This window comes from Takifugu rubripes, chromosome 11 (assembly GCF_901000725.2).
Source record: "Takifugu rubripes chromosome 11, fTakRub1.2, whole genome shotgun sequence".
Lineage (NCBI taxonomy): Eukaryota > Metazoa > Chordata > Actinopteri > Tetraodontiformes > Tetraodontidae > Takifugu > Takifugu rubripes.
Window position 1 is genome coordinate 4,648,404 of NC_042295.1, and position 16,408 is coordinate 4,664,811.

The 16,408-nt window shown below is 48.0% G+C and overlaps 2 protein-coding genes across 5 annotated transcripts; both read left to right on the top strand.

Moving 5' to 3' along the window:
• The first annotated feature begins 321 nt into the window (after nt 1-321).
• On the top strand, nt 322-8,371 carry gmps (guanine monophosphate synthase). 4 transcript variants are annotated; one of them, XM_029843622.1, is made up of 16 exons: nt 322-816; nt 1,924-2,096; nt 2,241-2,355; nt 2,510-2,607; nt 2,822-2,925; nt 2,999-3,192; nt 3,739-3,904; nt 3,988-4,139; nt 4,212-4,385; nt 4,473-4,578; nt 4,992-5,107; nt 5,263-5,406; nt 5,904-6,019; nt 6,102-6,232; nt 6,724-6,896; nt 6,974-8,371. In XM_029843622.1, exons 1-16 carry the CDS (start codon nt 790-792, stop codon nt 7,073-7,075), a joined length of 2,091 nt encoding a protein of 696 aa, XP_029699482.1. In that variant the 5' UTR covers nt 322-789; the 3' UTR covers nt 7,076-8,371. The 4 variants fall into 4 exon arrangements, with proteins under 4 accessions (XP_029699482.1, XP_003968336.1, XP_029699481.1 ...); XM_003968287.3 differs by having other exon boundaries at nt 330-816; nt 5,281-5,406; XM_029843621.1 differs by lacking the exon at nt 322-816 and adding an exon at nt 846-1,053.
• A 796-nt stretch (nt 8,372-9,167) lies between these two features.
• On the top strand, nt 9,168-14,414 carry vmn2r1 (vomeronasal 2, receptor 1). Its single transcript, XM_011608272.2, has 14 exons — nt 9,168-9,414; nt 9,832-10,123; nt 10,204-10,446; nt 10,511-10,702; nt 10,789-10,914; nt 10,997-11,169; nt 11,328-11,448; nt 11,513-11,740; nt 11,872-11,995; nt 12,063-12,223; nt 12,293-12,488; nt 12,762-13,000; nt 13,070-13,269; nt 13,726-14,414. The coding sequence occupies exons 1-14, from the start codon at nt 9,200-9,202 to the stop codon at nt 14,045-14,047; spliced, it is 2,832 nt and encodes a 943-aa protein (XP_011606574.1). The 5' UTR covers nt 9,168-9,199; the 3' UTR covers nt 14,048-14,414.
• Nucleotides 14,415-16,408: the final 1,994 nt, after the last annotated feature.

The window sequence follows — 16,408 nt, forward strand, 5'->3', positions numbered from 1 at the left end:
GTCACGCCAGTGTTTTCAGGTGTAATACACACCTGTCAAACGCATCTGTTACAGGAACCACCAGGTGGCGCTAATACTGTCGCTGTTTCGCATTTGTCGCCTGATACATGATTTGGTGGTTAAAATTTAAAGGCGATTACAGAAAGTTTGCCAATTTAATCTAGGCTGTATCCACACGCGTTGAAGTGATTCGGTTTTGTGGTAGCTCCGTCTGGTGGGGACTGGGCTGAGGTGCATGGAATCTAGTACACCTTCAGAGCATTGCCGCGGTGCCCTCGAGAAAGGTACTGAACCCACAAATGCTTCCATTTGGCCTTTAAACGTTTTTATGATCCTCGTGTCTTCGCGGTCAACCCAGCTGGAATTACATTTGTGCTGATTTATAAATATTTTAAACATATTCTAAATCTATACATCGGACTGGGAATAAAAGGACCGCTCTAATTGGGTATTTTCTCCCTAAACCCGCCGTAAGAACTCGAAGGTAGAGCTTCAATAAGGGGTCTCGGATGTGAGTGTCTCTACGTGTTTGGGCCAGACTCGATTTTATATTTTTGGACGCAACTTTGTGCTCCACCCACTGAAAACACACATTTATTTCGTGCGTTCGCACTGGGCAAAGTTTATTCTGCACCCGGAGGAGGAGCCGAACCGGAGCCGGAGCCACCGCAACAGTAGCAGCACCAACCCCCGACCAGCTCCAGCAGCAGCAGCAGCAGCAGCAGCAGCTTCTCAGATCTGGGACACCGAGGCAACGGGGAGAGCTCATCCACAACACGGTGGTCCTCTATGGCTCTGTGCAACGGAGACAGCAAGGTCAGTGAAGCGCAGACATCCTGCTCATCGGGACCGGCAGAACCCCTGTGGCTGGTGTGAACCACCGGTAAATGACGGCCTGTGAGCAACGCGCAGGGAAAGTTGGAAGGACTGGAAGGGCACCGTGAGGTCCGCTCTGCAGGAACGTAGCAGCGCTTTGCCTGTTGCAATGCTGCCTTAGCATGTCGAGTACAGATGCTCAGGCGCCAGGTCGGATCTGTCAGGTGTTCCACGCAGGTACAAACGTTCGTCCCCATGATCGTGCGCGTGTGTGCGGGGGACACCCGCGAGAGTCTTTGCCCCCGACACCGCGTGGGTTTTAGCATAGCCACGCTAACTTAGCTCACCGAACTGCTAGCAGGCTAATGGCGAATACAAGCTACACTGTCTACAGTAGCTTTGCCGCCAGCTAACTCAGCCGGGCGGACCGAACCGGGCGACGACGCTGTTTGTCCTTATTGTTGACGGCATTGTTGCTGTTTAATAACTATTGTTGAACGTCTGCTGTCACACACTTGATGCTAATGCGATGTGTTTTCGCTAACGTTGTCACGAAGCTAGTTGGAGCCGACTTGTGGTTGCCGGTGTGACGGCAGCAGCTCTCGTCTTTACTAAGCTAACGTGTAAATAAACATCCAGTGTTCTGTGGCTGAAATCAGGGATAACTAAAAATATAATGAAGGTTAATCTCAAGTTGGTTGGAGAAACACCGATGCGGAAGTGTTTCCACGGAACACGTGGGGTCCTTCCCAGGTTTGTTGTGGGAAATCAGACGTGGTGAAGCTGTAAATTCTGACCCTTATCTCCGTCTGGGTTTAGCTCTTCCAGGATCCAGGCGGGATGTTCTGTTAGATAGACCCGGTTCTGGGAGGAACAGAGATCAGTCAGTATTCCAGACGGGTCCTTTCTTTGACTAATTCGTAGGTTTCATGTGATTCTGCTATTGGGCTGAATGGTCACAGCACATTAACTGAACCCACATGCTTCTAATTAGTGAAGCTCTGATTGACTCACTTTTCCCAAAGGATGGTTGGCGGTGGAACGCTTGATTCTGACTTGTGATGTCTGTCAGCCATTTTCACTGAGCTGCTGTGTTTGCAACCACAGCTGGAGATCAGCAGTACAGAGCAGAATGGGTCGTGTGAGGGGGCTGTGGCCATCCTGGATGCCGGAGCCCAGTACGGCAAAGTGATTGACAGACGGGTCCGAGAGCTGTGTGTCCGCTCCGAGATCCTCCCTTTGGAGACGCCGGCCTTCGCCATCAGAGAGCAGGGCTACAGGTGAGCAGCAATTTCCCTACGGGGATGAATAAAGTACATCTTGAATATGTTGCTTTTATGTGCCTTGCATCCTGGTGACCTTCACCGTCTAAAACAAAAGCTCTTATCATCAGTATCACTACTATTGGTTCTTTCCTTTCTCAGGGCAATCATCATCTCGGGTGGTCCGGCGTCTGTGTATGCAGAAGATGCCCCCTGGTTTGACCCCGCCATCTTCACCATGGGGAAGCCTGTCCTTGGCATTTGCTATGGGATGCAGGTGTGTGTTTGTGTACTTCTATAAGCAGAGTTGAAATGCATTTAAGAGTTCTGGTACGTTTCCCTCCACTTGTATTCATTCACACGGCTGCTCAGCAACATTTCCTGCCTGATTGCCCAGTTGAAGCAGCTTTGACCTGAGGACTGTGTTGCAGATGATGAACAAAGTTTTTGGTGGCACCGTCCACAGGAAGAGTGTGAGGGAAGACGGAGTGTTCAACATCGCCCTGGACAACACCTGCTCTCTGTTCAGGTAACCTCTCCGTCACCAGACACCCTATCACAGGCAGCACGCATGAACGCACACACACACAAGCTCTATTATATTTGATACAATAATTTGTGGTTTCTGTGTGAGCGCAGCAGACTTTTTACATTATTTTCCTGTGAAGATCAGGTCTAAAAGGTTTGAACACTGCTTGGGTGTGTGTGTGGGTGCGTGCGTGTGTGTGTGTGTGTGTTATCAGGGGCCTCCAGAAGGAGGAACTGGTCCTGCTGACACATGGAGATAGTGTGGATAAAGTAGCTGATGGGTTTAAAGTGGTGGCCCAGTCAGGCAACATCATAGCTGGTGAGCGCTCTGCCAAAGCTTTTTATTTTATTCACACCTGAGTTTACATCTGATACGTCTTTCTGTCTGTCAGGCATCGCTAATGAGCAGAAGAAGCTGTACGGAACGCAGTTTCACCCTGAGGTGGACCTGACGGAGAGAGGCACGGAGATGCTGCGCAACTTCCTCTTTGAGATTGCAGGATGCACCAGTAACTTCACTGTACAGAACCGCCAACAGACCTGTGTCAATGAGATTAGAGAGAAGGTGGACAAGTCTAAAGTGCTGGTGAGTGAAACGATGAGATGGAACCTCTGGTATAAAGTCATGCTTCATCTCGGTGGACGGATTCCACCTTCTGATTCAAACTGGGCTTCATCTCTGGAGAGTCCTGATAAATTAGGGGAGCTAATGGTTCCACAGAGGCCGAGGTAACCATGAGTGCTGCAGCTTCTTCCTGCTGGAAACCACTTTCTCCTGTTGGAAGATTCTGCTGTATTTGTGTGGATGGAACGTTAATTCAATGGTTTTTGTCATCCTTTCTCCATCCTTATACTAATTATAAATGTTGAAGTCGACTGTGCTTGTTGAGGGCGTATGCACAGCTGAGGGAACCTGTGCACAGCTGTATCCAGTCAGAAGCACAGGATTTGTTTTCATAATCTTTCTGCAACATTAGCATGAATGTGGATATGATCAGGTTTAAGGTTTAAAAGCTCGTCAAAGCTCATCATATTACTTATGTTTCTCAGCCTGAACAGTGGACATGAGGACTGCAGAGAGACCTGGAACCTTTGTTGGAGCCACAGTCTTGATTTGTCCTTGTTTGTCCAGGTGCTGTTGAGTGGAGGTGTGGACTCCACGGTGTGCACAGCTCTCCTCAACAAAGCTCTCAACCAGGATCAGGTGATTGCGGTCCACATTGACAACGGCTTCATGAGGAAGAGAGAGAGTCAGAGTGTGGAGGAGGCGCTCACCAAGCTGGGCATCAAGCTCAAAGGTGACACAAACATAGTCAAATAGTGACAGTAAAGCTCACTTTGTTGCTAAGCTGCTGTCTTCCTCTTGATCTAAAATATGTAGTGGTGAATGCGGCTCACACGTTCTACAACGGAACGACAACCCTCCCCATCTCTGAGGAGGACAGGACGCCACGGAAACGCATCAGCAAGACTTTGAACATGACCACCAACCCAGAGGAGAAGAGGAAGATCATTGGAGACACGTTTGTCAAAGTGCGAGTTGGCTGGTGGTGCTGGACGAGTCGCCTTCGTCATGGCCGCCTCATCATGTCTGCATGTTCACAGGTAGCGAACGAGGTGATCGGAGAGATGAATCTGAAGCCGGAGGAGGTCTTCCTTGCTCAGGGGACCCTGCGGCCTGATCTCATCGAGAGCGCCTCTCATCTGGCCAGTGGCAAAGCCGACGTCATCAAAACACACCACAACGACACCGAGCTCATCCGCAAACTGCGAGACGAGGTACAACCGTTTTCAGTGACGAACAGACAGACCTGCGATGTCCTAACTGACTTCTGTCCGTCTGTCCGTCTGTCCATTCCTCTGCAGGGAAAAGTCATTGAACCTCTGAAAGATTTCCACAAAGATGAAGTCAGAGCTCTGGGCCGAGAGCTGGGCCTGCCGGAGGAGATCGTGTCTCGTCACCCTTTTCCAGGCAAGTTCTCCGCTCAGGAAGACTCCGTCACTTCCTGTTCCCCTGTTGAATGTGGCAGGAGGTGCTGATGTGGAATCATCCGACAATGCTGCTGCTGTCACCTGTGATCACTTTTCTCCCCGCTGGTTCTTCTAACATTTCATTCTGTTACATTTGCTTCAATCTTAAGAACGGCACTTTTGGAAAAGAGTAATGTCCTGTAGTTCAGAATCAGAATCAGAAGCAGATTTATTGCCATTGTTCATGTAGTACACAGTATTACACAAACTAGGAATTTGTCTTGGTGAGACGCTGCGACATTCAACATAAAGAAGACCACACTAGAATAAGATAAATAAAATAAGAATAAGACATATTCTTAGTTACTGGTAATACTGGTAGAGGTAATGTGGGACAATGTCTGTGTCCTTCAGGTCCTGGTTTGTCCATCAGGGTCATTTGTGCAGAGGAGCCCTTCATCTGCAAAGACTTTGCTGAAACCAACAACATCCTCAAAATTATCACAGACTTCTCCGCCAGCGTCAAAAAGGTCAGGACTGACGGGATGACATCATCCCTTTAACCCGCCCTTGCACGCTCACCGCGTGACAGAACAGGGCAGGGTTACGAAGCGACGTACTTCCTTTTTCTAAATCAGATTTTATATAATGTACAAGTTTGATCAGTTAATGACCATTTTAAAAGTGTGTGTCTCCTGTCCAGCCACACGTTTTGTTGCAAAGAGTCAAGTCGTGCATATCAGATGAGGAGGAAGAGAAGCTCATGCAGATCACCAGCCTTCATTCACTCAATGCCTTCCTGCTGCCAATCAAGACTGTGGGAGTCCAGGTAGCACGGGGGAGGGAAGGGGGGTTGTGTGTGTGTGTGTGTGTGTGTGTGGGGGGGGGTGTAATATCATGTTTTTTCTGTCTCGTGGCGTCACCTCCAGAACTTTGTGGTGAAACCAAAACACGCCCTCACAAAGCTTGAGTTTTGACTGGGGGTGGGGTGGGGTGGGGAGTTCTGCTGAGACTTTCATGGTTGAAACCTTCAGTTTTGACTGCAGAGGGGGTGGGTCCTAACAACCAGCTCACCACAGTCAGACACTGTCTGTCCTGTGACTTCCTGTTTGTAACCAGTTTTAAATTTAGCCCAAAGCCACTCTCGAACTGGGAATCAGGTTTTCCGTGGCTTCCAGTTGTGGATGAGAAGAGAGCCAGCAGACAATTAGTGGCGGGGAGTGAAAAAGGATCAGAACAGCTTTATAAACACAGATGAAGGTTGCTTCAGAGGTGTGTTCTGCTGGTGCTCAAGTGTGTGTGCTGTGTGTCTGACTGTCCCCTCAGGGCGACTGCCGCTCCTACAGCTATGTGTGTGGCGTCACAAGTAGAGAATCTCCTTACTGGGAGTCACTCATGTTCCTGGCCAGACTCATTCCCCGCATGTGCCATAACATCAACAGGTGATGCACAAACACACCACTGTTTGCGGGGAGTTACCCTGCCGGGCACTCACTCATGCTTCCACCATATGTGTCCTCCCAGAGTTGTGTATGTATTCGGCACCCACGTGAAGGAGCCACCGACAGACGTCACCCCAACCTTCCTGACCACAGGCGTTCTCAGCACGCTCAGACAGGCTGACTTTGAAGCTCATTCTATCCTTAGAGAGTCTGGTAAGTGTGTGTGCTTCTCCCAGAGTGTCTGGCATGTTCTGGAACCAGACGGGTTTTCACTCGCTGTGTGCTGATTGGCTGTTCAGCTGATGTGTTTGTGAACTGTTCACATGTGATCAAAGAGTTAATTATTAAAGTGAGATAAATGGTTTGATCAAACCCTCTGTCTGTGTTGCTGTGAGCTGTCTTAAGTTCATTATGACCACATATATGGTGACATCTAGTGTTGGAGCGGCAAATTGCACCATTTTTACTTAATTAACAATTATTGTTGTAAATCGTGCAGATCTTGTTTTATTGGTTTTAAAAATTCATCTCACATACAAATTTTCTATGGGTTGTGCAGGTTTTAAAACAATAATTTCCCAATTTATTCTGGGGAAAAAAGCAGCTCTACACAGTCGAAGTTTTACATTCAGTCTGATTTTTAAATGCCAGTATTTAGAATGACTGGAATTTAAATGTCTATCTATTTTCTTTCCGTCTTTCAGGTTATTCTGGGAAGATCAGCCAGATGCCCATCATCCTGACCCCTTTGCACTTTGACCGGGACCCGCTGCAGAAGCAGCCGTCCTGCCGGCGCTCTGTGGTGATCCGCACCTTCATCACCAGCGATTTCATGACTGGCATCCCCGCTACGCCGGGCAACCATATCCCAGAAGAGGTACATGGCAAATCCCCCCCACCAGATGGGCCTCCCCCGCTGCTGTAGTTTAACGTTTTTCTTCTCGGTGTGTGCAGGTGGTGCTGAAGATGGTAAATGAGATCAAGAAGATCCCAGGGATCTCCAGAGTCATGTATGACCTGACCTCCAAACCACCGGGCACCACAGAGTGGGAGTGAAGCCCCCAAGACGCACACACCTTTGACAGATACCTGCGGGGCTGGTGACCATCTCTCCCCTTCCCCCACCCCCTCGTCTTTCCTCTGTTCAACATTCCCGTTGAAGGCAGACCATACTGTGATGGCGTGCACATGCAGCGCTTCTCTCCCTCATCACACCTCCCTGATTTTAATATCTTTGGCAGGAGAAGTTTATCATTGTAGGTTCTCATATATTGTCTTTTTATCCACGTAAACAAGTGTGTTTCCTCTGTGTCATTGAAAATGCTACTTGCTGCTTGCTCACTATGAGGTCACCTTTAAACGACGACCGCGAGAATCTGTGAAAGTTGAGAACTTGTGCCTCAGGTTGTATTATGGGATTGGTGGAAATGTTACAAAAGGAATGGAATTCTCTGCTTGCTGTCTTAACTGTCTGAGTGTTGTTACCCTTGGACTCTGCTCCGTTGGGTTGTACGCTGCCTGTACACGACCCGAGCGGCGCCGACCACCTACACGACCAATCTTTCATTGTTTCGCTTCATATTTTGCCAAATGTAGAAATGACTGGAGCCCCTCTGAGCTGTTGCTGCATTCATGATGGGCAGCAGGAGAGGCGTCACCACGGCAACCAGCCTGCAGGATGGGTGGCTGCGTGCCTGTCTGTTTTTCTTTGACCAGAGTTCAACTTTGATGTTTCCATAGACAGCGATGCACTCCCTCGCCATGCTGAAAGTTATGCTTGTCTTGAAGAGGAGAGGACCGGTGAGCGTCGCCGTGGAGATCAGAAGCACAGGAGTTGCTCGGCTGCTCTTCTGAAAGCACTTTTCTTCTCATATTCTGCCATTTCATCAGCGTAACAGTCACGAGAGCAGCGTCTCGCTCAGCGGCACTCTGAGGCGTTGGGAGATCAGGTGATCTCTGGACATATCCGGCACGTCATCGCCTCCGGCGGTGTGAGCGAGCACGGTGCTCCGTCAGCCAACCCAACAGATATTGTCTCTGTGCCTCTCAGCTTCTCGCATCGATTACTCTGCCTTTTATTTACATGGATGTTGTTTTTAACACGTCTGCTTCATAGTTGCTGACTATGTGACTGGGCTTTTTTTGTTTTGCTTTTTTGTGAAGGGGGGTGGTAATGTCACTGAGAGGAAGTTATGCAAACTCTTGTAATGGGATTGATTTCTGCTTTATTTCTGCTCAGTGTTCCTTCTCCCTGTAGTAACGTGCCTCAAACCAAGCCACTGCATGCTGTTTTAACATTTGTATCACGGGAAAAGAGCTTTAATAAAGTTCTGTGTTGAACCTTCTCACCATCATCACCTGCCTGTTGGCTTTGTTTCTGCCTCGCTGCTGTAAAACCACCTGAGCATCTCAGAGCTGGAGTGCAGAACAACAGCCCAACACAATCCTCTTTCACACACCTTTTAGAGGAGACTAATTATAAAAGTACATTTCTTTTCCAATCGTATCTACCAACTCTAGGTTAGCATGGAAAAAGTTGCCTTTAAAAAAATCTTTTTGTCATTTTTAAATCTGGAGAACCAATTAGAAACACGATTGTTAATGTTCACACCGTTCCTGAGGTGTCGAAGAAAATAACTTCACTGTTCTATTAGGCCAAGGCAACCTGTGTGTGTGTCCGTGCAGACTGAGAGACAAGTGTAGACAGGTTTATTCACACTCTGGGGACATGTTCTGGTTAAGTTACAGTCGCTGCTGTTTGTGTTCAGCTTGTTGGTGTCACCATCTGCGGCTGCCTATTAACTCCTGAACGTTGACATCCAGCAGAAACAAAACCAACCAATAAACCAGTTTATAAACCAGTCAGACCTGCAAACGCTGCAGAAGAGTTTAGTCATTTAAGCTATTTAATTTAAGTAAACCAGACTAAATTGAGCATCTGAAAGCTGTTATTGTTCTATTGTAGATGATGCAATGTGAAAGAGTTACAGTCCTGGTTTCTTCAGTAAAACAACTTAAGGATCTTGAAAGCACATTTAAAATGTTAAAAATCATATTCATGAATCTATGATCTTCACCTCCTCCTCTCTCTGATCTCTCCTGAGACCTGATCACACCTGTCACACCTGTGTTCACCTGTGCTGTCTTCAACTGCCTCAGTGACGCTCACGCCTCCACATCATGGATATCGGGCCTTTCCTGCTGGCTTTCTGCCTGTTTCCACTCCATGTTTCTGCCGACTCCACCTGCAAACTGAAGGCCAAGTTCAACCTGAGTGGCTACAAGAACGTGGAAAAGAAGAAGGTTGTGATCGGGGGCATGTTTCCTGTTCACATGCGTGTTTCCTCCAGTGGTGGCAACACCTCCAGACTGCCTGTATCTTCAGGGTGTGAAGGGTAAGTTAACCATAGTTTCATATGTTTTTGATGAATGAAATAACAGAAATGGTGTAAAATAATTAGTGAAGAGCTCAGCTGAAACCAGCTCCTTATGTTTGTTGCTCTGCATTGGGAAGTATTTTTAAAATAATGAAATTGAATTTCATTATGAATTGAGTTTCACCTTGATTTTTCCTTAGTTTTGATATATTTCCTTTTTTATATATTTCCACGTGGGCCTTAATTCTCCTGCAGAAGTCCTGACGGAGCAGAATGACCTCAGGGGCCAATTAGCGGCAGTAGCCACTGTAACTGTGACAATGATCAGCGGCTCTGTCGACTGTCCTCTAGTGGCTCATTTAGACAATATGATGATGAATTCAATAACAGTCTTAATTTAGCAGCCCAGAAAACTCTGTGTGAACCGTGTTCCAGGTTTAACCTCCGTACCTTCCGTTGGACTCGGACTATGCTGTTTGCCATTGATGAGATAAACAAAAGGGAGGACCTGCTACCCGACACTGACCTGGGATATGTCATCTACGACTCCTGCTTCACCATCTCCAAGGCCGTGGAGGGCACCCTCACCTACCTGACGGGCCAAGACGAGGCTGTTCCCAACTACCGCTGTGGGAACGGTCCTCCCTTGGCTGCTCTGGTGGGAGCCGGGGGCTCTGATCTGTCCATCGCCACTGCCAGGATTCTGGGACTCTACCATTTCCCTCAGGTAGTCAGCTGATGACTTACACAGCCAATGAAAGAGGAGAGGAGAAGATGACGGTGTCTCCTCCGCTCTGTCATTCCTAGGTCAGTTATTCCTCAACCTGCTCTGCTCTAAAAAGTAAATTCCAGTTCCCTACCTTCCTGAGGACCATTCCCAATGACCAGCACCAGTCCACAGCTATGGCTAAACTGGTGATACATTTTGGCTGGACCTGGGTAGGAACCATATCTGCTGATGACGACTACGGAAAGTACGGCATCAAGGACTTCAAGGAGCAGGTGGAGGAAGCCGGTGTCTGCATCTCCTTCTCTGAGACCCTGCCCAAGGTAAACATGTGACCCCTCACACGCGATGGCACCACACCTAAAACCCGACTCCTCTCATTGTCAGGTGAATTCTCCAGAAAACATCCAGCGCATCATCCAAACTTTAGTTAAGTCCACGGCCAAGATCATCGTGGTCTTCTCCTCGGACGTGGACCTCAGCCCCCTCATCACCGAGCTGCTCCGGCACAACATTACCAACCGTACCTGGATCGCCAGTGAGGCCTGGGTCACCTCCGCACTCATGCTGAAGCCTGGGGTGGGTGTTGAGGCCCAGGACTGGGAGGGAAGGTTCAGTCCTTTGGGTTGAGAGCTGATCTTCATTATGTGCATGTTTTCTCCTAGGCCAGCTTGCTGCTGGGGGGCACGCTGGGCTTTGCGGTGAAAAGAGCCTCCATTCCTGGTCTTCAGCATTATCTGCTGGACTTGGACCCTTACGGCGACACACTCAGTGAGGAGTTCTGGGAAACCGTACGTCAATTCACTCTAAACTGCTCTTGGGACCCAAACAAACCCCACAGATGCCACTGATGATCTTTTGTGTGTCTTACAGATGTTTAACTGCACGTTGAATTATGGAAAAGCTCTGAGAGAGACCAGACCCAGAACCTCTGGGTCCAACAGCACAGACCGGGGTCTTCCAGATGGGCTGTGCACAGGCCTGGAGACTGTAGCACAGCTCAAAAACACCTACTCGGATGTTTCTCAGTTGCGAATCACATACAGGTCAGATATCACAGCTCTTCTTATTAATTTCACATCACGGGAACCAAAGTTCCTGAACCCATCGCCTGATTTGGAAATGCAACAGAGGGATGAACAGAAGTTCTCCTCTGGCTCCTCTTCATCGATTATGAAGAACAGTGTGGTTTTTCTCCACTCAGCGTGTACAAAGCTGTGTATGCGGTGGCCCATGCCCTCCACAACCTGGAGCACTGTGAACAGGGTCGAGGGCCCTTCAACGGGAGAGACTGCACCAACATCAGCAGTTTCGAGCCATGGCAGGTAGGAGTCTGCATAGACACTGTTGTGTTCACATGTATGGGACTCAGGTCTGGCTCTCCTTCAGCTGATGTACTACTTGAAGAACGTGCGTTACACAGTACCGCACACAGGCGAAGAGATCTACTTTGATGACGGTGATGTCGAAGGCTTCTATGACATCATCAACTGGCAGTTCAACAGCGACGGAGAGATATCCTACGTCAAGGTGGGACACTTCAATGCCACAGCGGTCCCCGAGGAGCAGATGACCATTATGAATGGCTCTATTGTGTGGAACAGTGATGCTCTGGAGGTCAGTATCCTATTGATGCAGATGCCCCAATCCTCTTGTAGGTGATGATTTCTGGCCCAGGCTGCTGTTTGTTAAATACGTACACAAGTGCGTATTTATATATGTTAAATAATATTAAACATGTGCTGCAGCCTCCTCGGTCCGTGTGCAGTGACAACTGTCAGCCAGGCACCAGGAAGGGAATCCGCCAGGGAGAACCAGTCTGTTGCTTTGACTGCATCCCGTGTGCTGATGGAGAGATCAGCAACACAACCAGTCAGTACAAACACACACACAGACACACAGACATACACACACACTCAGGACTCCTATTGGCTGACAGATGCTCGGGAGTGTATCCTGTGTGGCGAGGACGATTGGTCCAATGAGGCTCATGACGCCTGTGTGCCAAAGATCATTGAGTTCTTGGCCTTTGGGGAGCCGTTGGGGATCACACTTATCGTCATCTCTGCCTTCGGGGCTCTTGTCACCATTGCTGTTGGGGTAAGATTCACACATATGATGCAGAACACAAAGAAGTTCTACCGCTTCAGGCCATGCCTCTTTCTCCAGGTGGTGTTTATTGTGAATGTGGGCACGCCACTGGTGGAAGCCAATGACGCCGTCCTGAGTTTGTCACTGCTCTTCTCATTAGTGGTGACCTTCCTCTGTTCCATTGTCTTCCTTGGAGAACCTCAGAACTGGAGCTGCATGACCAGCCAAGTGGCCCTGGCTCTCGGCTTTGCACTCTGTCTCTCCTGTATCATGAGTGAGTATGTATATACTTGTGTGCACGCACGTGCGTGCGTGCATGTCTGTGAAACAAAGAGAGAGTTTACGGTTGACCTTTACTTTCTTTTACTTTACTTTCTTTACTTTAATTTCTCAGTGAACCATTTGTTTTTCGTTCTCAGGGAACCCAGGTGCGGGCTTTAGGGCAGCTGTAAAAAAGAAGTTTTGTTGTCACCTATGTCTTCAGCCTGTTTCAACCCTTTAGGCTCCACAATGAAAAGTGTAATTTTAACTTGTGCCTCCACTGCAGGTAAAGCTGTGGTGTTGATGCACCGAGCTCAGGCCCTGAAAGCTGCTCGTGCCAGAAGCAAAGCTGCAGCTAAAGCTGCCAAAGTTGCAGCCCAAGATGCCGCCAATGTCGGCAGCCCTGACGTAATTGTAACCAACACTAACAACAACAATGACCTTGGCGTCAGCGTGAACCCGGAGGTGGACATTCTGACCTGTGCCCACCAGAGGGCGCTCGCCGCTGTGGCCACATTAATACAGGTAAATGTTCTTGATTTCCCAACAGCAGCTTCTTAATTTCACATCTGGAGGTGTTCCTTTGTTCTGCAGGCTGTGGCATGCACGGTGTGGCTCATTCTTTTACCCCCACATGCAATCAAGAACACTTCTGCCCAGAACATAAAGATCATCCTGGAATGTGATGAAGGCTCCATCGTCTTCATCTGCTGTGTCTTTGCATATGATATCCTGCTGGCTTTGATAGCTTTCATCTTTGCTTTCATGGCCCGTAAACTGGAGGACCATTTCAGGTAGGAAACACATTTATCATAAAAGTGGCCAGAATAGTTAGATAAAACAGTAACATTTCAGAAGAGCTGAAAACCACATCAGCAGATCCTGGTCTCAGGTCCTCAAGCACAGAGCAAAAGTCCTCTCAGAGTCAACACTGACATGGAAGTTAATGAAAAATGACAAATAATGTAATTTTTACGTAACATGGGGCAAATATGTGACATGGACTCAATCATAAAAACGTAGAGAGCAACATTCCTCTGGTCACCCTGCAGACCCCTTCTGCAGGTCATGTGACACCCGAGGGCCAGCGTTTCCGTCAGACTTGGTCAAAGCTACAGTTCCTACTAACGCCCCCCTAGTGTAGACTTCAAGTCACACCAATGCAATCGTTCAGCGCTTTAAATGTCTCTCTTTATTCTCTTTAATCACAAACTTTACGCGTCATCTCACTGATGTTTTCTGACTCCCAGCGAGGGGAAGTGCATGACCTTCGGCATGCTGGTCTTCTTCATCGTTTGGATCTCTTTTGTTCCGGCGTACCTCAGCACGCGGGGCAAGTTCATGGTGGCTGTGCAGATTTTTGCCATTCTGGCCTCCAGCTTTGGCCTGTTGACCTGCATCTTCCTGCCCAAGTGCTACATCCTCCTGATCAAACCTGAACGCAACAAGGAGGACATGATGAGGCCCCGCACCAAACCACGTGACGGAACCTCCACTGGAACCTCAGCCTCTTTGGCCACAGCTGCTACAGAGGTTGGGACGGCTGTAGCGTCCAGTGCCATTGATGACTAGAGCAACAGGATGAAGAACCAAACACTGGACATCCACAGTAATTGTGTCAAGATGTTGCTCCTCATTTACAATCACCATGTGTCGGTTAGTTGATACTTAAAAAGGAGCAATTCAGCAATGATTAATCTAAATCAAATGTAAAGAGTTTGAACCTGTTTTAATAATTTGTTCCTATTACTGCCTGTTTAGTGCTGTAGTTGCTGGAAAGCAACACAGACATTGTTGCAACCATGTAGCTGAAGGATTTTAGACTAGAAATCCTTTAATGGAATTCACTCTCCTGGAATTTAGCACAATAAATGTATTTTAGCCAATAGATTCTGTGCTTGCTGATTTGTTGGAGTAAATTAAACTCTATTTAACTAAATGTGACGGAAACTCCACTTGTTTCATATCAGGACAAGAACTGAAACATCGTTCAGCAGCAGCGCTGCAGGAAACACACTGGCCACTAGAGGGTACCACTGAAATATTACCGGTAGATTATCCTTTCACCCAGTTTTTAACCATCCATCACGCCTGTTTTGGGTGCAGATTCACCTTGGACATGTTACCAGCTACTGTGAAAATCAGTTTAGGTGTTTAGGTGGGTTGGGGGGGAGGGGAGCTGGAGAACCTGGAGAAAACCTTTATGTATATGGGAAGAATATACAAACTCCACACAGGAAGGTGCCAGGACAACAGGAAATTAGGACCTGCAACCTCCTTGCTGTAAGGTGACAGTAGCCTTCATGTCACTGGCATTGTATATTAATATCTTAACTATGTTTTAAAAAATATTTATTGGTGCTAAAGTATGAAGCAAAATAAGCTAAGATAAATAAAAGACATGAGACAGATAGGCAGACAGACATATCCCAGCATAACCGGTCCATATATCCTCTCTGTCCCAGTATAACCAGTCAATATATCATCTTTGTCCCAGTATAACCAGTCCATATATCCTCTGTGTCCCAGTATAACCAGTCCACATATCCTCTCTGTCTTAGTATAAAAGCCCATATATCATCTCTGTCCCAGTCTTACCAGCTCATTTATCCTTTCTGTCCCAGTATATCCAGCCCATATATCCTCTCTGTCCCAGTATATCCAGCCCATATATCCTCTCTGTCCCAGTAAAACCTGCCCATGTATCCTCTCTGTCCCAGTATATCCAGCCCATATATCCTCTCTGTCCCAGTAAAACCTGCCCATGTATCCTCTCTGTCCCAGTATAACCAGCCCATTCCCTACCTGTCTTCAGACTGGCAGGGGTCTCACTATTGGGTAAATAATTATTTTTGATATTCCAGCAGTGATGGCCCAGTTGTCACCCCCTGGTGGTTTTTCAGACCATGTGGTCCCCATTTGCTGGTCAGCAGGTGTGGAGGTGTCAGAAAGGAGTCCTGTGACATGAGGAATGGTGTAAAGACTCCAAGACTCTGGAATTCCCCATGTTCTATTTAGAGTTGCCAGTGGTTCTCAGCTCTGAAGACACAGAGGAACCAACCTAGATCAACCATCAACATCAATGAGAGCTACCAGCCGCTGAAGTGTTGCTCTCTGTTTACTGCCTGCACACTCGTTTACAACATAACTGTTATCCCTCCTGTGTCCACAGGTGTGAGCTTTATACATGGGACACTTATCTGGTTACAATTTTTTTGTGCACTTGTGTGAGATGGTGTTTGTTCAGCTCCCGCCTGTGAGGCCAGATCAGCCTGTGATGAGATGAGGAAACCAGGATCCTGTTTCAGGCTGGATGAGGCTATAAGAGCCCGGACAGCAGCTTGGACACAGGCAGAGACGGAGGGACAGTCAAAGGGACAGACAGAGGGACAGGCAAAGGGACAGACAAAGGGACAGACAGGGACAGACAGAGGGACAGACGGAGGGACACACAGAGGGGTGCAGGATGAATGGATGAGGAACTTAAAAACACAGCTAGCCACTGGCTGAGGACGATCCAAAGCTCAGCTTCCATCCATCAAAAAGTGACGATAACAAAACAAAAGTGAAGCTCTTCTTTGAATTTAGGCTCTTCTCAGATCTTGAAGGGAACGCAGGGTCATGTTAGCCGCTCGAAGCAGCGGAGGGGGCCTCAATGGTGGAGGACACGCTCCTCATCATGTGACCTCTCTGAACTCAAGCAAAGTTCACCATGGCATCTCCCAGGAGTCCAAGGGTGCTTCCTTCTCCAGGAAGCAGGAGGCGCCCCCCAGGAAGAAGGCAGCACTGCTCAGGGAGATGGAGACCGTTTGGTGCCTGAGGATGTTCGGAGTCAGCAAAGAGGAGACAGTGGCCCACAAGACCGGCATGATATACAGGTCAGTTAGTGTGTGTCTGTGTCACAAGGTGCACTTATTTGTGCTTCAGCAGCAG

Excerpts from the sequence above, each read along its gene's own strand:
- gmps (XM_029843621.1), top strand. The coding sequence starts at position 1,012 with ATGCTCAGGCGCCAGGTCGGATCTGTCAGGTGTTCCACGCAG. Across the intron at positions 4,386-4,472 it reads TCCGCAAACTGCGAGACGAG|GGAAAAGTCATTGAACCTCT; the intron begins GTACAACCGTTT and ends ATTCCTCTGCAG. Across the intron at positions 6,233-6,723 it reads TTCTATCCTTAGAGAGTCTG|GTTATTCTGGGAAGATCAGC; the intron begins GTAAGTGTGTGT and ends TCCGTCTTTCAG.
- vmn2r1 (XM_011608272.2), top strand. The coding sequence starts at position 9,200 with ATGGATATCGGGCCTTTCCTGCTGGCTTTCTGCCTGTTTCCACTCCAT. Across the intron at positions 10,703-10,788 it reads CACTCATGCTGAAGCCTGGG|GCCAGCTTGCTGCTGGGGGG; the intron begins GTGGGTGTTGAG and ends GTTTTCTCCTAG. Across the intron at positions 11,449-11,512 it reads GCAGTTTCGAGCCATGGCAG|CTGATGTACTACTTGAAGAA; the intron begins GTAGGAGTCTGC and ends GCTCTCCTTCAG.